This window comes from Heterocephalus glaber, unplaced genomic scaffold (assembly GCF_053883595.1).
Source record: "Heterocephalus glaber isolate CG9 unplaced genomic scaffold, H.glaber_assembly_v1.0 deba00000281, whole genome shotgun sequence".
In the NCBI taxonomy this organism is placed as follows: Eukaryota; Metazoa; Chordata; class Mammalia; order Rodentia; family Bathyergidae; genus Heterocephalus; species Heterocephalus glaber.
In genome coordinates, this window is record NW_028258139.1 from 22,414,557 (window position 1) to 22,437,340 (window position 22,784).

Here is a 22,784-nt window from a genome sequence, read left to right on the forward strand (position 1 = left end):
CAAGGCCAAGAAACCAACATTCCAAAAAATTCTCAAGGATATCCTAGAAAGAGACCATCAAATTAAGCAAAATGCCCAATAGAATAAATGCATCAGGTAGGGTAAGCAATTAAGTGAAGGGAAATAAAGGAAAACAGTGACAGAAAAATCATGCAATGACAAGAATAAGTTAGCACTTATGAATTATAACTATCAATGTGAATGGTCTCAATTCACCAATTGAAAGACACAGATGAGCAGAATGGAACAAAAAAACAAATTCCTATGGTAAACACATTTAACCAAAAAGAAATTCATAGACTAAAAAAAAAAGAATCAAAGGACAGAAAATAATATTTCATACAACAAGAACTCCAAAATAGGCAAGAGTAGCTATCCTATTTTCAGACAAATGTCAGAGCAAAAATCAATTAAATGAATACTAAAAAAAAAACCCACAAAGAATTAATAAATCAAAGAGCTGATTTTTGAAAGAATAAACAAAATGGACAAACCTTTAGCCAATCTTACCCCAAAAAAGGAAAAGACACAAATCAGTGTAATTATAAATTTAAAATGTGAAATCACAACAGACAATGCTGAAATTCAGATTATTAGCAACTATTTCACAAACCTGTACACCAAAAAATTGGAGAACTCAAAAGAAATGGCGATATTTCTAGATACATATGAATTAGAAAAACTGAACCAAGAAAGCTTAAAAATCCTGAATAGTCCAATAACAGCCAATGCAATTGTAACAGTAATAAAAAAAAAAAACTTACTTAGAAAAGCCCAGGACCTAGAGGATTCATTGTCAAATTCAACAAGAACCTCTGAGAAGATCTCATACTAATACTCCTCAAACTCTTTTGAGAGGAAGGAGTTATCCCACATGACTCTTAGATGCTAGAATTACCCTCATCACCAAATCAGACAAGGATTCAACCAAAAATGGCAACTACAGGTCAATCTCTCTAGTGAACATAGATGCAAAAGTCCTCAACAAGATACTGGCAAAGAGAATATAACAAATCATCAAAAAGTTTTATACACTGTGACCAACTAAGCTTTATCCCAACAATGCAAGGATGGTTCAACATGCACAAATCAATAAATAAAATTCATTTCATAAACGGAAGCAAAGGCAAAAATCACATGATCATCTCAATATATGCAGAAAAAGCCTTTGATAAAATCCAACTTCCATTCATGATAAAAACCCTGAAGAAAATAGGAATTCAAGGAACTTATCTCAATCTGATAAAAGCCATTTATGACCAGCCTACTGCCAACATCATATTAAATGGGGAAAAACCTTCTCTTTAAAATCAGGAAAAAGACAACAATGTCCATTATCACCACTCCTATTCAACATAGTCCTTGAAACACTAGCCAGAGAAATCAAGTAGGAGAAAGAAATAAAAGGAATACATATAAGAAAGGATGAAGTCAAACTATCATTATTTGCAGATGACATGATCCTCTACATAGAAGACCCAAAAAAGACACCAAAAGACATCTAGACATCTTTCACCAAAAGACATCTAGAATTAATAATCAAATTTAGTAGCATAGCAAGATACAAAGTAAACACACAAACATCAATAGCATTCCTATACACTAATAATGAACTCACTGAGAAAGAAATAAGGAAAACATTACCATTCACAATAGCATCAAGAAAAATTAAATACTTAGGAATTAACCTAACCAAGGAAGTGAATCTCCAATGAAAATTACATAACTCTGAAAGAGAAAATCAAGGAGAACATCAGAAAATGGAAAGATACCCCAGTTCCTGAATAGGCAGAACAAATGTAATCAAATAGCTATACTTCCAAAACAGATATATAGATTTAACACAACCCCAATCAAAATACCAATAGCATTTCTCACACATCTATAGAAAACAATCCTCTCATTCATATGGAAGTGGAAGTGTCCCGGAATAGCAAAAGCAATCCTGGGCAACAAGAGTATAGCATGAGGCATCACAATCCCAGATTTGAAGCTATTCTACAAAGCTACTATGATTAACATGTTCGTGGCAGGGCTGTAACTTGTATGTCTTGCTGCCGAGTAGCTTGAACCAGCAGTGGTACGTGCATGATTGTCTCATCAGGTGGCTTTTCATTAATTTTATGAGTAAAAAGACTAACAGAAATGGTTAGGTCCATTTGTAACACCAGTTGTACAAGCTGCCCAAGGGAACAGTCCTGCATGTACCACTGCTGGTTCAAGCCAGTGGGAATGTGATAAAACAGCATGGCACTGGCACAAGAACAGATGTGAAGATCAATGGAACAGAAGAGAGGATGCAGAAACAACCCCAGACATGTTCACCTATTGGATCTTTGACAAAAGGGTCAAAAACATACACTAAAGGAAAGATAATCTCTTTAACAAATGGTACTGGGGAAATTATATAGTCATTTGCACAAGATTGAGTCTAGACCCATTTATCTCACCATGTACTAAACTGTAATCAAAATGGATCAAAATCTAAATGTTAAAGCAGAAACAATATGCCAGAAGATAAAATAGGTAAAAGTCCCAATGGCACAAGAAATAATACCAAGAATCAACAAATGAGATAATATCAAATTGAAAAGCTTTTGAACATCAAAGGAAATAATCAACAGAGTGAAGAGACAACCTACAGAATGGAAAGAGACTCTTGCCAGCTACTCCTCAGACAAAACACTAACACTTAGGTATATAAAGAACTCAGAAAAAGTATAGCTCCCCAAAATAAAAAGCCCAATCCAAAAAACTGACAACCAAAATGAATGGACACTTCTCAGAAGGAGTACAAATGCCCAATGTGGCCAATCCAAATGGGAAAAAATGTTCAGCATTGCTGGCCATTAGAGAAATGCAAATTAAAATAACATTGAGATACCATTTTACTCCAGAAAGAATAGCTATCATCAAGAATCAAATAGTAACAATGCTGGCAAGGATGTGGGGAAAAATGAACTCTTCTACATTGTTGATGAGAATGTAAGCTAGTACAACCACTATGGAAATTTGTGGAGATTCCTCAGAAATCTAAAAATAGGAATTCCATTTGATCCAGCTATTCTGACTCTAGGTATTGTTTTGAAAGAATTAAAGTCATCTTATTACAGGGCTATATACATACCTATGTTTATAGAAGCAACATTTTTAATAGTGAAATCTTGGAAGTGGCCTATAGGCCCATTTAGAGATGACTGGATAAATAAAATGTGGTGTTTATACAGAATGGAATACCACTCTGAAATAAGGAAAAGCAAACTGGAGGCATCTGTAGGTAAATGGATGCAACCTGAGAACATAATAGTAAATGAAATAAGTCAGACACAAGCTTAAATATCACATGGTTTCTCTTATAAGAGAAAGCACATATATAGGGAGAGGGGAGAGAAATAGATTAAATAGAAGTGAAGAGATGTTTTTCAAATGGATGGAGGTATAATAAATGGGGGACAGGGGAGAGAGTGAAGGGAAAGAGGATGGAACAAAACAAAGGGGAAAATGATGAAAAGAGCTTTTGTGCCCTCGCCAGGCCCACAGTGACCAGCTTAGCCAGGTGGGTGGAGAGAGAGGTCCCTGGCCACCTGGAGCCCTGCTCCATCCAACCTGCACCATGCTCACTGGTGACCAGCCAGATGGTGAGGATCCCTTGCCAGGCCCACAGTGACCAGCTTAGTGGTGGACACGTGCAGCACCCTACCCCCACCCCACCTCTGGCCTCCTGGTTCCACACTACAAAGGCACAGGGGAGCATAACGGCAATTTCCTGAGCTCCAGAAGATAGAGCAGAAGTGAACAACAGATAAAAGGCCTCACTCAGGCTCCTTGATGAAAACTGAAGCCCACTGGAAAAGTGAAGAGAATCTCTGCAATAAAGGCACACCAGACCACTGTACTTGGTAAGTTGGAGGGATCATCACCTCCCACTGGAACCTGGACTATCTTCAGGGGAAGGGCAGCTGTAACCTGCACTAGAGCCTTGCAGAGTTCAACCCTGTAGAAGGACAGGGAGCTGAACTTAGGACTTGCAGCCAGAAATCTACCTGAATTTCACAGGTCTGCAACTGGCTTGCTGAGACTCATTGACTTAAATCTGCACACAGCTGCCCACGTTGTCTATTGTGACAGCAAAGACATACCCCGAAGGAGGCCCTTCATTTTTATTTTTTATTTGTTATTTTCAAAATTATTATTATTACTTGCTCTTATTTTTATTTTTTTCTTTTTCTACTCTTTTCAAATTTTTATTTTTCTCTTCTTTTTTTTCTTTCTTTTCTCTTTTATTTCTCTCTCTCTCTCACTTGCTCTCTTGCTATCCCACATTGTTCTTTATCTCCCTTTTTATTCCTGTTCTGGCCCTAATTTGGATTTCTTCTCTATTTTTCTTTTCTTCTCTTTTTCCTTCTCTTACCTGTGTCCTCTGGCCTCACTGCTAACCTTCTATCCTTCTACCTATCTATCCCTCCTTCCCAACTCCTTCGAACTCCCCATCCTGAAGGGGAAAGTTGCTATATTGAAGAGTTTATTCACTATAAACATATGTTGGGTTGGCCATTGATTTTGATTTAATTCACACAGTTAAAGGTGATAGATTAATAACTACAACAAATTGTCATTTTCTAAGAGGTACTTGATGCTATGGTGTTGCTGATTGTATCACTTGGGCTAAGGTGTTCTGATTAATCTAATCAGTTGTCCTTCCTGGTGTAATGAAAATGGGATAGCCTCAGAGTCATTAGAGACTCAAAACCAAAAGACCAGCTATATCTGGAAGACACCTCTGAGAAGGAATCATTCCATAAGGGTTCCAAATACAAGCAACAAAGATACTTACAATAAGCAATTTCAAAGTATCAACCCAGGAATTAAACCAAGGACAGTACCAAAAACGAAAATGAGAAGACATTTAAGCAAGGCACAGACTCAGACTTCCACCCCACCAAAGGCAAATTCTAGGGAAAATGAGGCGGGAAAGTCTAATAATCAACCACCTGGACACCTTGAACTGATAGCACAGGAAGTAACAAAACAGGTGAATGAGGCTCTACAAAAATTTAAAACAGAAATAATTTCCCAGATAACTACTGAGATGGTGAGCAAAGTGAAAGACATGATTAGAGGCTCTAGAACAGAAACAAATAAAAAAAATAGATGAGCTCAGAAACGTGCTGGAAGCCATGAGCGCCCAGCATAAGAAAGAAATGGAAACCATGATTGCCCAACACAAGAAAGAAATGGAATCCATGAAACAGATTCAAACAGATATCCAGGAGATTAAAAATTCCATTGAAAGTATGCACAGCAGATTAAGGGAATGTGAAGATAGAATATCAAATATAGAAGACAGGATTGCAGCTAAGGACCATGAAAACAGAGATTTCATCAAAATAGTAAGGGACCATGAGAAATCAATCCAGCAGCTGCTAGATGATGCAAAGAAGAATAACAGAAGACTGATAGGAGTCTACAAAAAAACAGGAGAATGTACAATTGACATAAAAAAAAAAACTATTCACAGAAGTAATGGTAGAAAACTTCCCAGGCAGAGGTAGAGAATTGGGCATACAGATAAGTGAGGCATATAGAACTCCAACTAGACATGATAAAAAAATCTACACCTAGACATATAATAGTCAAGATCCAAGAAACCCAACAGAATAACAAAATCCTACAAGCAGTTAGAGAAAAGAAACAAATCACCTACAAAGAAAAGCCCATCAGAGTCACAGTAGAATTCTCAACACAAACCCTCAAGTCAAGGAGAGCATGGAGTGAAGTATTTCACACCCTAAAAGAAAATAAATTCCAACCTAGACTGTTGTAACCTGCAAAATTATCTTTCAAAATTGATGGAGAAATTAGATACTTTCATGACAAAAAAACACCTGAGAAATTTCATGAACACCAAACCAGCACTCCAAGCAATTCTAAACAATATCCTAGAAAAACACAATGAAAGTCACAACTCCATGAGGCCCAAGAGAGGGAAGCCACCAGGTGAGGTAAGAAACTAAAGGGAAAGGGGGAAAATTAGAAATAAAAGAACCAACAACAGTAAAACATCATGACAAGGATAAATCAATATCTATTAATTATAACCATCAATGTTAATGGCCTCAAATCACCAATCAGAAAAAATAGACTGGCAGAATGGATTAAGAAGCAAAATCCAACAATATGCTGTATACAAGAAACACACCTAACTCAAAAAGAAATTCATAGACTGAAAGTAAAAGGATGGAAAACAGTTCTCCACATGACAGGAACCCAGAAAAAAGCAGGGGTAGCAATCTTATTTGCAGACAAAGTAGATTTCAAACCAAAACTAATTAAGAGAGAAAAAGATGGTCACTACATCCTTGTGAAGAGAACAATCCAAGAGGAAGAGATGACAATCCTAAATCTATATGCACCAAATATGAATGCCCCAACTATACAAAGCAAATATTAATGGACATGAAAAACCAAATAAGCACTAATACAATTGTAGTGGGAGACCTCAATACCCCACTATCACAAATAGACAGATCATCTAGACAAAACTTAACAACAAAATTCTAGAATTGAACCAAGCTATTGAACAAATGGACTTAATAGATGTTTACAGATTGTACCACCCTACAAAATCAGAATACACATTCTTTTCAGCTGCACATGGGTCATTCTCCAAAATAGACCACATGCTAGCTCATTGGACATGTCTAAGTAAATTTGAAAGAATTGAAGTTACCCCCTGTATATTATCAGACCACAGTGCAATAAAATTGGAGACCAATAACATAAGAAACTGCAAAACCCCACAAACACAAGGAAATTGAATAACACCCTCCTGAACAACCAATGGGTCACAGAGGAAATTAAAGAAGAAATTAGACAGTTTCTACAAGTAAATGACAATGCCAGTACAACGTACAGGAATCTATGGGACACAATGAAAGCAGTTCTATGAGGGAAATTCATAGCACTGAATGACCATATTAGGAAAACAGAGAGAACTCAGATAAATAACCTAATGCAGAACCTCAAGCTCCTAGAAAAAAAGAGCTTAAGAAACGCAAAACTCACACGAGAGACGAAATTACAAAGATCAGAGTAGAAATCAATGCAATGGAGACTAAGAGAACAATACAAAAAAAAATCAATGAATCGAAGAGTTGGTTTTTCGAAAGAATAAATAAAATTGATAAACTTTTAGCCAACTTTATCAAAAAAAAAAGGAAAGAAAAGGCTGAAATCCATGCAATTAAGAATGAAAAAGGTGAAGTCACAACAGATGCAGCAGAAATCCAGAGGATCATCAATACCTACTTTGAGAACCTGTACTCTAATAAAATGGAAAACACAGAAGAAATGGACAGATTCCTAGATATATACAAATTGCCAAAGTTAAATGAAAAAGATATAGAAATTCTAAACACCCCAATGACAGTGAGTGAAATTGAAAATGTAATAAAAAATTCACCAACAAAGAAAAGGTCCTGATGGCTTCACTGCTTAAAGAAGAACTATCACCATTACTCTTTAAACTTATCAACGAAATTGAAAGGGAAGCAATACTTCTGAATTCCTTCCTGGAAGCAAGTGCTACTTTATTTCCAAAACCAGGAAAAGATCCAACCAAAAAAGAGAACTATAGGCCAATCTCCCCAATGAACATAGATGTAAAAATCCTCAACAAGATACTGGCAAACAGAATACAGAGGGTCATCAAGAAGATCATATACCCTGAGCAAGTCAGGTTTATCCCAGGGATGCAAGGATGGTTCAACATACATAAATCAATAAATGTAATACACTATATTAACAGACCCAAGGACCAAAACGATATGATCATCTCAACAGATGCAGAAAAAGCATTCAACAAAATCCAACATCCACTCATGATAAAAACCCTACAGAAAATTGGAATAGAAGGTCTTTATCTCAACCTAATTAAGGCTATCTATGAAAAACCAACAGCCAACATCACACTAAATGGTCAAAAACTGACCATTAAAAACTTTCACACTAAAATCAGGAACAAGACAAGGATGCCCACTATCACCACTCCTGTTCAATATAGTTCTGGCAACATTAGCCACAGCAATTAGAAAAGAGAAAGAAATAAAAGGAATAAAGATAGGAAAAGAAGAAGTTAAACTGTCATTATTTGCTGATGATATGATACTTTACATAGAAGACCCAAAAAACTTGGCCAAAAGACTTCTAGACTTAACTGACAGATTCAGTAGTGTAGCTGGATATAAGGTCAACACTCAAAAAACAATAGCCTTCTTATACACAAATAACAGACTCACTGAAAGAGAAATTAGGGAAACAGTTCCTTTTACAATAGGATCCAAAAAAATGAAACATCTAGGAATCAATCTAACAAAGGAAGCAAAAGATCTCTACCCTGAAAACTGCAGCACTCTGAAAAAAAGAGAATGAAAAGGATATAAGGAAATGGAAAGACATCCCTTGTTTCTGGGTAGGAAGAACCAACAGAATGAAAATGGCCATACTTCCAAAACTGCTACATAGATTTAATGCAATGCTGATTGAAATTTCAACAATATATTTTACAGAACTAGAGAAAACAATCCTAAAATTCATTTGGAACCGGAAGAGACCTAGGATAGCAAAAGCAATTCTAGGCAACAGAGACGTGGCAGGGGGTACCACAATCCCCAACTTGAAACTATACTACAAAGCTACTGTGATAAAAACAGCAGGGCACTGGCAAGGAAACAGACCCGAGGATAAGTAGAATAGACTAGAAGATGCAGAAACAACTCCAGACATACTCAGCCACCTCATCTTTGACAAAGGAGCCAACCACCCTCATTGGAGGAAAGATAGCCTCTTTAATAAATGGTGTTGGAAAAACTGGATTTCAACCTGACAAAGGTTAAAACTAGACCCATATCTATCACCATGCACTAAACTAAGATCAAAGTGGATTAAAGAACTGAATATTAAAACAGAAACACTAAACTTGCTGGAAGATAAGTTAGGTAGAGCTCTTGAAGACATTGGCATAGGAAAAGACCTTATGAACAAAACCTCAGTAGCGTGGGAACTAGCACAAAGAATCAACAACTGGGATCTCATCTCATTAAAATGCTTCTGCACTGCAAGAGAAACCACCAACAGTGCTAACAGACAACCTACAATGTGGGAAAAAAATTTTAGCATCTGTGCCTCAGACAAAGGACTACTCTCTAGAATATATAAAGAACTGAAAAAAAATCAGACCCCTCAAATTCAAAGGCCCAATTCAAAAATAGGTATCTGAAATGAACAGACATTTCTCAGCCAAAGAAGTAAAAGCAGCAAATAAACATTATGAAAAAATGTTCAGCATCTCTGGTCATTTGAGAGATGCAGATGAAAACAACACTGAGATTCCAACTCACCCCAGAAAGAATGGCTGCTATCAAGAAATCAACCAATAACAAATGCTGGCAGGGCTGTGGGGAAAGAGGAACACTGCTCCACTGCTGGTGGGAGTGTAGACTGGTGCAACCACTGTGGAAATCAGTATGGAGATACCTCAAAGAACTAGGACTGGAAGTCCCATTTGACCCAGCTATTCCCCTGTTGGGTATCTTCCCCAAAGAATTAAAAGAATTATACCACAGTGATATATGTGCACCCATGTTTATAGCGGCACAGTTTGTAATAGCTAAAGCTTGGAAACAGCCCAAGTGGCCATCAACTGGAAACTGGGTAAAGAAGATGTGTTTTTTTTTATAAAATGGAGTACTACTCAGCCATAAAGAATGAGAAACTAGGGACATTTATAGCTAAATGGATGCATATTGAAGACATACTCTTAAGTGAAATAAATAGGACACACATTTGTAAATAACAAATAGTTTATCTGGTGTGAGAAACTGAATGTGTAAATAAGGATTAAAATTATTATAATGAATAATCGATAATGCAAAATAGGAAGAAAAGGTCCAGAGAGGTAGGGGAAGTGAGAGGGGAAGGGGAAAGGAAAGAAGGGAATGGAAAAATGAGAAAAGGAAAAAATGGAAACAAAGTCTATGTAAATAGGGAAGGGAGGAGGGGGTGAAGGGAGCACAGGGAATGGGGAAAAAATAAGAACCAAGATACATCATGTACAGGTACAAGCACCCAATGATAAACGTAAATGTATTGTATACCTAAAATGTACCAATAAAGGAATTTAAGCCAAAAAAAAAAAGGCTTTTGCAAATGGGAATGGGACCAAGAGTTGGAATGAGCAGGGAGGGAGAGGAGAAGTAAGGTATGAAAAAAAAAATCAGAGATGTTTATATATTTATACGTACCAACTTTTCACAATAAATGTAATCATTATGTATTGCAAACATGTGCTAAGTACATAAAAAAATACAGGCAATTAACATTAAAATCTTGCCACCTCACAAGATTTGTGTGATGGGCAGATGAAATAAAGCAAGTGAAAGATTTCTCCAAGCTGAAAAGCAGTAATAAAATGGCCTACTTACTCTTATGCTACGAAACTCAAAGGCCAAAATGGCTTCTCTAACTTAATGGAATAAAGTCATAAAAGTGACACAAAGAGTTTTTTCTACCTTCCTCCAGTCTGCCCCAGCTCAGTAACACCTGGCCTGGGTAATTTTGGCCAACTTTCCCTTAAGAATCAGTAGAGCCTCATTCCCCCAAGGCACCACACCGATAGCCCTGGGGCTTCTTCCCCCAGGTCCTCAGGGGCCCTCACAGGCCAGGCGGGGCTCACCAGGCTTGCGGTAGATGTGAACGGCCTCTTCACGGAGCAGGAGCCGGCAGCTGTGGCCCTGTGGCCTATGTGTGCAGCTCTGGGTGTCAGGGTAGAACACGCATCGCACAGCCCCGGGCCAGGTCCGCAGAGTGGTGATGCGGCAGGCCTGGTGCCGGAAGCATTCTGCAGGGCAAAGGAAGGACAGGGAGTGTGGCCTCAGGGGTCAACCTCACTTGTGCAACCATGCATGCCTGTACAAATCCACCCACCCACGAAGTCATCCATCCTCCCTTCTACTCATTTGTTGATCCATCCTTCTAGTCAACCATGTTTCCATGAACCCATCCATGTATCATCCACCCGCGCTTCCAAATAATTATGAATGCATGAATCTGTGCAGGCATGCAGTCTTCTATCCATTCACCCTTTCATTCATCCACTCCTCCGTCAATCAACCCTTCCGTCCTTCTATGTCTCCACCAATCATCCATGAATCATCCATTTATCCTTCCATCCAATCATGCCTCCACTAATCCAACCATACATCCTTCCAACCATCTCTCTGTCCTTCCATTTGTCCATTCATTATGAAATCACAGATTCATTTGAGCACCAACTATGCACTGCACAGAGACCGAGAATAACATGGTGATGGGGAACCCCCACATTCATTCTCACTGATATACTTCCCACACAAAGGTCAAGATTTTTATTGCTTATTTAATTCATAAGTGGCCCTTGCCATTCCCTGATGAAAACATTCCTGTGGCTCCTCAGGGGGTTCAGGTTGAAGTGGTCCCAGACAGGCTCTCCTTCTTCCAGGTCTTGCCTTCCTCTTTACCTAGTCTCCCCCTGACCTGTTTCAATATCTGCTCCCCCTGCACATATTTGCATGTTCCACTGGGGACTCTCCCTTCCCCCACCAGTTAACTACTGTACTAGGCAATGCATCTAAACTATTTCATGGCATTCAGTACTAAGAATGCCTTTGAAAACAGTGCTACTTCATGTAATTGGGGAAGTTGTACATGGCCTAAGGAGCTGTTCAGACTCAGTCTCTGAATGACACCAACTACAGTGTGCAGTAGGCAATTGGTACATCTCTAGATGGTGGCCTGATCTAAGGGATAAACATAGCTCTGTGAATGCTATTACCCAACTTTGTAAGAGAGATTCACTGAATTCATGGAATCTTAGAGGGCTTCAGAATCTTGGAGGGGTATAAGTAGAATCTGACCTTAGCCACTTTTAGAAACTAAAAATTCTTTGCAGAACATTCCAATCATGGGGCCACCTAGTTATTATTTGAATAACATCAATGATTAGAAACTCTCTGGGCCATGGATTTAGTTCAGTGGTTCTGCTGCCTGCCTCACAAGTGCCAACCAGGTCCCGAGTTCAACCCCTGGTACCAAAAAAAAAAAAAAAAAAGAAAGGAAATTCTCTAAAGGCATTATGCATCTGTGGATACTTTTGCCTGTTAGAAAGTTCTTTAAGAGGAACACTGCTGCACTGCTGGTGGGAGTGTCGACTGGTGCAACCACTGTGAAAATCAGTATGGAGATACCTCAAAGAACTAGGACTGGAAGTCCCATTTGACCCAGCTATTCCCCTGCTGGGGATCTTCCCCAAAGAATTAAAAGAATCATACCACAGAGATATATGTGCACCCATGTTCATAGCAGCACAGTTTGTAATAGCTAAAGCTTGGAAGCAGCCCAATTGCCCATCAACTGGAGACTGGATCAAGAAAATGTGGTTTCTTTATAAAATGGAGTACTACTCAGCCATCAAAAATGAGAAATTAGAGACATTTATAGCTAAATGGATGCACATTGAGGCGATACTCTTAAGTGAATTAAACAGGACACACATGTATAAATACCGAATAGTTTCTCTGGTGTGAGAAACTGAAAGTGTAAATAAGGACTAAAAGGTATAATAGATAATGTGAAATAGGAAGAAAAGGGGCAAAGGGGAAGGGGAAGAGGGAGGGGTAGGGGAAAGGAAAGAAGGGAATGGAATTAATATGAGAAAAGGAAAAACTGGAAACAAAGTCTTTGTAAATAGGGAGGGATGGAGGGGTTGAAGGGAGGGCAGGGGAAGGGAGAAAAATAAGAACCAAGAGAGACTATGTAAAGGTGCAAATTTCCAATGATGAATGTCATTCTATTGTATACCTAAAATGTACCAATAAAATTAACTTTTAAAAAAGAAAGTTCTTTAAATTGTACAGAAGAAAATCTCTGGAAATAAGTCTTGCCCCAGGTCTCAGCTTAGCCTGTGAGAAGACCACAGCAGTGCACCTCCTCCTTACCCCTAGGGCTGTGCAGTGGGGCAGCGGGGAGACCCACTCAGGTCTCTGCCTCTCAGCTAATTTCTTCCTGCCCAGCCACCCCCATGTTATTTATCCCGAAATCTCTGTAAGCTTCTGAAATCAGGTCCTTGAGCAGCACTGGGCAGGCTTGATCCACACTTCTGGGGGCGTGGACTCCTCTTACCCAGCAAACAGAAGTCTCGGGCGACTGAGAAGTTGGCGGTGGCAGTAGTGCTGATGTGGGCGACATCAAAGTCCCTGATGGACGGATCCACAGCTACTGAGGAGACAGCCAGGGACTGCCAGGAGTCCACAGCAACTAGGAGAGAATGCAGAGGACAGCCAGATGGTTATGAAAACAGTGGCGGCAAGGTCCCCAAAGACAGCCCCGGGACGCGCTCTTCAGGGTCCTCATTCTCATGCGACCCAATGCCTTTCTCACCTTTATGCGTCTCTCTATCCTACAACTATTTGTTAAGCTCTCAACTGGCCATGGGGGAGGGTGGCTACAAAGGTTAAAAAAAGAGAAATAAGCAAAAACGTATCTATTTCTATCAAGCAGTCCACAGTAGAATGGCAGAAAACTCTAGAAGACAGAGCGCACGGAGCTGTGTTGTCATGGGGCACTAGTGATAACAGGAACAACGGTAGGTACCACGTTCAGCAGGTACCACAAGGCATTGCGCTCAGGTCTCTGCAGATGCCACATGCCTCCATCCTCCCCACACCCACTACAGAGGACCCTGGTGCACTGCCCAGACTCCACAAACAGGGCTCTCATTTCTCAACTGTTGGGAAGTCTGAGGCTGGCAGCTTTCATCTGAGTCCTGCAAGAACTGCCCTTGATCCAAGAGAGGTGGATCCCTGACCCAGGGACAGCCAGCATCCAACATCCAGTCAGTGCAGACAGACAAGACCAGCCTCTGCTCACAACACAGAATGGCTCTGAAGGGCAGCCCACTTCCACTCCCCAGGAATCACAGGCTTTTGCTTGGCTAGCGTTGAAGTTCTTCCTCTGTCTGGCTCCCCAGTCCTTAAGGCTGCCTGTCTCCAGGGTGCTTTGCATGCAAAGCTCCATCTCAGAGCATCCCCTGGGAAGCCCCAGCTGAGATGGCTTGTTTAAAGGTGAAGGGAATGGGACACAGGGACACCTAGAGGACTTGCCTGGGCCACAGAGCCTCAGCAGGGTGAGACCAGAACTTGGTCTTCCCAGCCACGGAGCCTATTCCCACCCTATGGTGGCTGTCCTGTGCTGCCTCCCAAGCCACAGGGTGCAAAGGAGGAAGATGGAGCGGGGGGCCAAAGGGGTGACAGGCAGAGGTGAAAGATCTGCCAGAACTCAGATTCCTTGAGACCAATGCCATGGCTAAAACCTTGGGACCAATGTGTGTCTCTGAGATGACAGAGATAGGCCTGAGCAGCAGACTTAATGCTCTGCTTTGAGGAAGCACTGTACACCAAGGTTAGTGCATGTTACACTGTCCACAAGTCACATTAAAGAGGCCAGCAGAGGCTGCCTGAGCCTCCTGGAGCACTGATATGGAGCCCAGAGAGCAGCACAGGGAGGGGAGAACAAAGGCTGGTGGAGAAATGTGTCCCTTCCTTCCTTCCTTCCTTCCTTCCTTCCTTCCTTCCTTCCTTCCTCCCATCTCTCTTTTTCAGCATAACACAGTAGTTGATCCTGTTAAACATTTGCTAGCAGATGTTACCCTGGTCTAGCACAACACTAGAGCAATCTTAAGCGTAGCACTTTACAGTCTACAAACCATGTCTACCTCACCGCATTTGCTCTTCACAGTACCCCACACACAGGGTCCAGTAGAGGCACCAATGCCTCCCTTCACAAATGAGAAGTTGGAAGCAAGGAGAAGTTACACAAGTTTATCAAGAACCCAGAGCTGGAGAGCTACTAGGCTGGAACTTTAGAGGAAGCCTCTGGATCCCAAGCAGAGGTCTCTGTCCCTTGGAGTTCTCTCTGTCTCTGAGGCTCTTCCAAAACATTAGCTCCAGGGATGGAAGGCTTTTGCTTTGATGGCACCATGCTCTCAGCTGTGTGCAGAGCCTGTAATCTCTACCTCAGACTTGTCTTTCACAGGTAGCACGGGGGGTTTGTGTGAGATTGACAGTGGTAAATAAGGCAGCAAATAGCCTTTCCCATGTCTGCATTGGCGCAGGCCACTGTAATGGGATTCTGTAGAACCTTATGCAACAACCTTTCCTTTACACCATTCTGGAGGTTGGAAATAGAGAGTCGTGGTCCTGGTGGGGCTGAGTTCTGGTGCCTCCTCCTGGTACAAATGCTGCTTCCTCGCCATATCGTCGCATGGCGCACAGCTGAGAGAGAGCAGGCGACCTCTCCCATGTCTCTTTTCTAAGGTCACTGAAGTACTGGTGAGGGCTCCGCTCTCATAAGCCAACCCCTCACCCCCACCACCTAGCCCTGTCTCCCAGGGGGTGGTGTCAGCATAGGAGTGAGGGACTCAACCATGCAGTCTTTAACACGTCACAACTTTTTTAAAAATAGAAAAGATTCATCCAGAGAAGTCACCAAATAATGCGACTGATTTGCCAGGGGCTCACACCCCACCCTGCACTGTCCTCAGGTCAGGGTCTGTGTGTGCGCGTCACTCGGGCTTCCATCTCCTCCAGCCTTTTCCATGCGGCTCCATTTCCAGAGTCAGGCCAGAGGCATTTTTTTACAGCACCCTCCCAGAGTGGCATATTTTTAGATAGTGAGGACATTGCAGTTCTAGAGCAGAGTTATGATGGGTTTCAGGACCGAAGTTGCCGATCATGGTCCTAAAATGGAAGCTTCAACCACAGACCTCGTTTAGGCTGAAGTCTGGGGAAGTATAATTAAAGAGTGAGTTTCACCTCTGAAGTCACAGCCAGCTCTTGTGTCACCATCCCAGGGTGTGGAGCCAAGTCCCTACTGTGCCTTCCACCCGCCCTCAGCTCCATGCCTGGCTGCACAAGCGCTCCAGATGAGCCCCTGCTGCTGTATGAACTCACACCTCACGGCCACTCTGAGAACAAGCTCTTGGTGGCTATAGACCAGGATGAAGCACGAAGCCCAGAGGATCCTGGTAGCATTTCATGTAAGTCTGCTGTTTGCTTACCAGGAAGCCACAACACTACTGCATTTAATATCACGACACCCCATGAGGCGGGCACCACTATTGTCCATGTTCTACAGACAAAAAGGCAGGCGTGTAACACACCACTTGGTACCCAGTTGGCCTGGGCAGCATTAGCTTAGCAAATTAATCAGCGATGCTGATAAAGGAGGGAACAGAGTCTCCAAGCCCACCCAAAGGGTCGTCATTCTAAAAAGCAGAGTGAATAGTTTATTGATTTTCTCATTTGGGGTATTTCTGTCTTTCTAAAAATAGTTTATAAATTACAATGCCAGTGCCATTTATTTTAAAATGTAATCTCATAAACCTGAAATGTCTGCTCTCAGATATTATGTACTTACACATGAGTGAATCTGCTCTGATGGGCAGCCCCTTTGTACATTCATCTTTTTGTAAATTCTGGCTCCACCCCCACTCTCCTTCAGCTGAAGTCGCTTTATAACATATTTCATCGTGTGATGATAAAAGTCTTCCCATATTACTTTCCTTTATTAAATATTTCCTTGGCTCTTTATTCTTTTGGATGAAATTGAAAACTGTCTTGCCAAGTCTGTCAAGCTAATCATCTGGAATGATCTCAAAGTTAAGCATTACTTTGTTTCGTTAATTTGAATTTTAGGATGCTTAACACTTGATGTCATTAAAAATGGAATGTTTTTTCCCCCATTATATTTTTCAAATGGTTTCCATTGGCATAAAGGAGAGCTATTTGTTTGTGTGTTGACATTTTCTACAGGACATTACTGAGTCAATGGCAAGAGGACTCTCACCAAGGGTGAAATGTGGGCTCTTCACCCTGAGGCTCCTTTGAAAATAGGACCAAAACTACACTCCAGATTGGTAATGGCGTGTCTTGAGGGCACTAGCTTGAGAACCCTCTGAATTAACTAATTTGGTTATGAATCTGCTTTTTCATTCATCTGTTACTTCAACAACTGTTTCTTGGCCTCCTTCATCAGGAACTACACCTGGCAGCAAAAGATGATATCCAGGTAAAATTAGAGCTGCCCCTTGTCCTAGCCCATCACCTCCCCTGTGACACCTGCCTCCTCAGCTGGCCTGAGACCTGTCCTTTCTTCTCTGTACTGCTCAGGCCTTGTCCACTTCTCTCTGGTCACCACTGTAGACTCCAGGGTCACCACTGAGATTCTGGCCAGTCTCAGCCTCACCTGGGTCATTCCTACACTGCAACCCCTTTGAAAACGGAAAGCTGATGAAAGCACCACCACCCAGCACCATCAGGGAACCAGGCAAGCCCATGGTCGGTGGGCCATCACTGAGGTCTCCAGCTGCATCGAGACTCTCCCAGTTCCACAGGTGGCCCTGGGCACCCCAACTTGCTTGTTCACCAGGCCCATCTAAGAAGTGGAAACGGGTGCATTTAGCTTGTCACCTGAGTTATCTATGTTCCCTCGGATCCATCCTCCTTATAGTAAATAGGGATACTGAGGCACTGGGGGAAAAGTTCACCCCAAGGTTACAGAGGCATCCCTCAGTGTCACAGAGCCTGGGGTCAGCCCCCAGCAGCAGCCGCAGTGACTGTACTTCTTCCACCTGCTGTGCTATGGTCCAGGACTGCTTCCCCTGGCCAGAGCCATACAGGCCAGCCTGCCCAGCACAGTCCTCCTCTGCCCTGGCCACACTGCAGTGGAGGAATCTCAGCAACTCTTGCATTCAGTACAGACAACCAAATGCAGAAGTGCATACCAGGCTTTAAGCCTTTGCGCTGTTGGATATGAGGCCCTGTCCTACGCGTTAACAGGGAAGCAATGGCCCTAGAGACACCTTAATGTCAAGTGGCCCCTTCCTTCTGTGACCAGACACTAGCAATGAGCGCTACCTTCTACCAGGCCAGCATGAATGCTTGAGAACTGATATGAAGATTGGCTGATTCTGCTTCACAATTCTCTCCTGAGAAGAACAATATCATTCCTGATTCACAGAGGAGGAAAGTAAGGCTCAGAGAGGGCTACTGTCTTGTGCAAAGCTACATAGCTGGCAGGCAGCAAGTCAGTGTTTGAACTCAGGATAGTCTCATGTTATGGTGTCGCCCTGCAAACCACAGAGTTACTGAGGGGACAGCAGAGAGGAGAGAGGACAGGGCAGCAAAGAGCAAGCAGCTGGGTGGAGCAGCTTGGTCACCCCACAACTGGGCAGGGAGTGGATGATGCCAATTGCTTTTACTCCCTTCCAATACACAATGCACCTTTTTCTAAGTTTGTTTTTGTTTGTTGTATGCCTTTATTTGGTACAATGTGATGTTTTGATTTGTGCAGAACAGAAGTCAGAAGCTGAGACCTTGGGCACACTATTGGCAACTCGGAGCCATACTTCTGCAATGGAAATGAAAGTGTTTTATAAACTGCAAGGGGCAACATGAAATGACATATTATACAACCAACAACCCTTTGCTTCCCTTGTGACTACTTAATCAGCAAATTAATTTATTCAATCACTGTCAAGGTCTTCTGGTACGCAAGTAATAATTGAATTAATTCTTACAGAGATGGGAAAAAGAATTGAAATCCAGGGCTCCTAAATTAACTAATAAGTTTGATTCATTCAATACCTGGATTAGGTAGTTTATGGAAAACAGTGATATTGTGATTCCTGTTTAGCAAGCAGTGACACTTAATAAACGCTACCTATAACTGATTGGCACTTCTATTAGCAGCATTCTCACATGCTATTACGTTAGCTCCTGGAGAATCAATGAGGGCTGAGGCAAAGTCTTTGACCCCTCCCACTGCCCCCTCCTGGTCCCCACTCTGCTACAGCTGCCCCTTCTCCATGATTCAGCTGCAAGCTCACAGCTGTTTCTTTGGTGGCACACCCACTGCAGCAGAAGTTTCTAACGACATCTGCAGTGGTCCAGCTTCTGCTAGGTCATGTGCTTGTGTTGTGGGCTCACCAACTTGTGAGTAATCATATCTGGGGCTGCTAAGTTCAAAGACACTGCTAGAGAAATTTAAAGTAAGAGAAAACCACAAGGATTTCTACCTTTCAACGTCTTCATGAAAAATTACAGGCTCATCATAAGCAGAATACCTAGTGGACAATCAAAGGCTCTGCTTGAGACTGATTGCTCCCTGATTCCTATCAAGAGCCTCCCAAATGCCCCTAATACAAAGGCTACCTGGAGACAGCATGAGAATTGGTTTCCTAGGGGCATGTGAACTCTCTTTTGGGGTTCAGTCTATGATCCTGGCCAGCTGGGCAAACTGCAGAACTTTTGAGACCCAAATACACGTGAAGAGCCAGCGTTAGCTGCTCACTGCAGTCCCGGTGCCTCAGAGGCCCTTTGGCATGTGGCACAAGGATGTCAGCGGACCTGGTGACCTTCCCAAGCCCACAAAGGTGGTGGAGCCAGACAGTCAGGAGTACACCTGTGTGCTCATCTCTCTGGTCACTTCAGGCAGAGGAACCCCACTGCTGCAGGGCTGTCAGTGGCTGGTGGGATTGTGCGAAGGGTCTTTAGTCTTACACACGTGTGTGTGTGAGATGGAGTGAGTGGAGGATCCAAGGATCATTGTTTTAAATGTGTAGCATGAGCCACTTGTAAGATATTATCATTATTTTTAATCAGCATCCATAATTCCAGTGTATGGAAGTAGAGGAAATCTGTTACTGGACTACATTCTAGGATGGTCTACTTCATGGCCTGCTGGGTAGGTGGTCCCCTCCCTAACACAGTTCCCTAAATGTTTATCAAATGGTCTGCATTTCTGTTCTTAAAAAGCAAGATTTTTCTGGTTGCCCACTTGTTAAAATGTGATGGAAACAAAGTCTATGTAAATAGGGAAAGGTGGAAGGGGTGAAGGGCGCACAGGTAATGGGGAAAAAATAAGAACCAAGATACATCATGTACAGGTACAAGCACCCAATGGTAAATATAAACGTATTGTATTTTAAGGAAAAAAATGTGAATACTCTCTAGAAAACACATCTTATTAAGAGATCCACATTTTTATCTTAGTATGAGCTACTTTCTTAGTTCCTTTTGACTCTTTCAGAGACTGCAGGAAATAAAACAATGCACAAACAGTGTCCTTTGGGCTTGTGGTGGTTATCTCTGGCCAAGCCAATCCAGGCTGGGAAGGAAGGAGAGAGCCCTTTCCTCATCCTTAGGCCTGGCCTTGGGATGGTGAATCGGGGCAGGTGCTGGGAGCGAGGAGCCAGGGACTTGCGGGGTGGCAGGGGCCCCTGAGACTTTTAAAGTTGCTGCCTCTTCACAGCACCTCCATCAGCTAGTCAGAGCAACAGAGTCCTTTCGTTAAAGTGGCCTTGGAACAGATGACTCCACACACACAGTTGCACACAAGAAATGTGCCCAAGAGACCAGGACTCCATACAGGCCTAGAGCCAGCCGTCCATCTCAGTCAACCTGCTGCAGAAATTCAACTAAGTCATCCTACCTCACTCTGAGGTGGCCAGGGAGGTTCAAATCTGAACTCATATGTTTAACCCCCTGGTCCCCAGGTTCCTTCTTTCAAAAACACACCGTGCTACCTTTCTTGTGAGCCTTAAGTGATTTATAGACATCTGGTATTTAATAAACATTTCTTTTTTCTCTGAACAGAAAGGACATAAAGCTAAGTAAGTTGCAAGGGCCCAGTGCATATGCATGTGTGCTCGTGCATCCTGTCCTTGTCACACACTGACACTTCAGCACCCGCAGGCAGAATGGTGCCCTCTCTGAGTCACATCAGAAGAATGCATCCCAACGAGAGATTCTGACTTGGGAACTCCCGGTGGAGATGGAATGTCAGCACTGACCTTGCTCCTGCCATTAAATCACACATTAAGGGCACATTTAAAAATACTGTGACATCTACTCTGTCTTGGAGACGACTACTCAGATCCATAGCTGTGTGTAAAGGGAGATGCTCAATACTTCAGCTTGGTTTTTTCTTCTGTTGTTACTTGAAGTCTCAGTAATGTGAATGTTTGGTAAAAATAGAGTGGGAGCATCATAAAATCATTTGAAAATATTTACACATAGGCTTATACATCTTTAACAATAAGTATTTAACATTCCTTTATCAAAGCACTCTTTATCTATAAATTAAACTTTTTTGTTTGCTTTAGTGATGATACCTAAAGATGGAAGACATGTGATGGGGATAAAGAAAGCACCTGAATTCACTACTGCTGGGAAAACACACCTGATTGAGCCCAAGTGACAATATGTCTAGAGTTTTACAATAAAAGTTTTTCAAACCCAAAATTTGAAATGCAATTTGGAGAATCTACCCAGGAAATAATCCAGACTTCAGAAGAAGTGTTAGGTATCAAGGTATTCTTTTGGCATGGCATTTTTATGATGAGGAAGAATCATAAAAAATCAAACATCCAAAAACAGAGGAATGGGTTAGAGAACTAGGAATAACCTAACAGTCCTCGCTGTGAATACTCCATCACCCTCACCTGTCTGCTCATCACAGACTGGAAGCGTTACAAAAGCAGCACCAGGGAGGAATGAGTGAGTGGAGACACACATGATGCATGGTTTAGAGAGACAGCAGCTCAGAAGTGTACACATGATGCAATACTAGGTTGAGTTAATGAAAACACGCAACACTATAAATAGATTACAACTATGTCAGACCATACTGCACAGCCTAAGGTTGGAAGGAAATACACCCACCAACATAGAAACCAGTACAGAGTAACTTTGTGGTTTCCCTTCTGTCTTTCTGCATTGTTTTAATTTTCTATAACTAACAAATATTACAACAAGACTTGTCTCCTGAGGTGTGTGTGAAGACCAAATGTATAGCTCAGTGCTGAGGAAAAAACAGGTCATCATTAAATGTTGAGAAGTTTTGAAAAGTACTATACTACTGCTCATAATTAGCATGCTTATCTACTCTCCCTCTCAACCCATACAAAATGAAGTGAAGGAATAAAACATTCAAACCCATAAAGATAACAAAAAGGAAGAAAAGGGAACAGTGGGAGAGGGCCAGCACACAAAGAGTTTTTGACATGGAAATCCCCGTATGAGAACTCAGTGGACCCCGCCATACCTGACAGACCAAGAGGTGGCCCTGGGAGATCTGCACAGGGCTCAGAGGCATGAAAGCAAGGGTTAGAATGAAGCAGCTGAAATAATAGTGATGGTCTCTGCCATGTGAAGGGCAGGTGGGTAGAGGTGAGACAGGAACAGTGTTTGTTGGGTTTTTTCTCCTTAACTATAAATCTTTTGGGACTTTCTATTTCAACTATATTATCTTGATAAAACAAAATCAATTTTGGCCAAAGTCTGGCTCAGACATGCAGTAACCCTGAGACAGAAGGAGTCTTAACCTCTCTCTGAGCCCCATCTCTACCACTCGCAAGGTTTAATGGTGACACCTGGCGCTCCACACTTCGGCAAGCAGCGACTGGCCATATATCTAAAGTGCTTAGCATATAGGCGCTGCATGGGATGCTCAGGGGAAAAAAATCACACATGTACTGTACACATGACCTCCAAAGTAAGGTATTTTAACTATGTGCAAAGCAAACTTTATAACACGTGCTGAGGACAATTTCAGACTCTGAGCCACAGCCTTGGTGTTCAGTAACTCCTTCCTCTATGAGCTATGTTCGGTTCTGTGGTAAGGCCATAATG

At 41.9% G+C, this 22,784-nt stretch overlaps 1 protein-coding gene across 2 annotated transcripts in view; it reads right to left on the minus strand.

Annotated features, from left to right (window-relative positions):
* The window catches only part of Tg (thyroglobulin), a 219,261-nt gene that overhangs the window by 109,730 nt on the left and 86,747 nt on the right, over positions 1-22,784 (minus strand). For both annotated transcript variants that reach the window (XM_087187454.1, XM_087187453.1), the window contains exons 36-37: positions 13,216-13,350; positions 10,733-10,897 (exon numbers count right to left, since the gene is read on the minus strand). In XM_087187454.1, the coding sequence (XP_087043580.1) occupies positions 10,733-10,897; positions 13,216-13,350 (300 nt within the window). The remainder of the gene's footprint in view (positions 1-10,732; positions 10,898-13,215; positions 13,351-22,784) is intronic.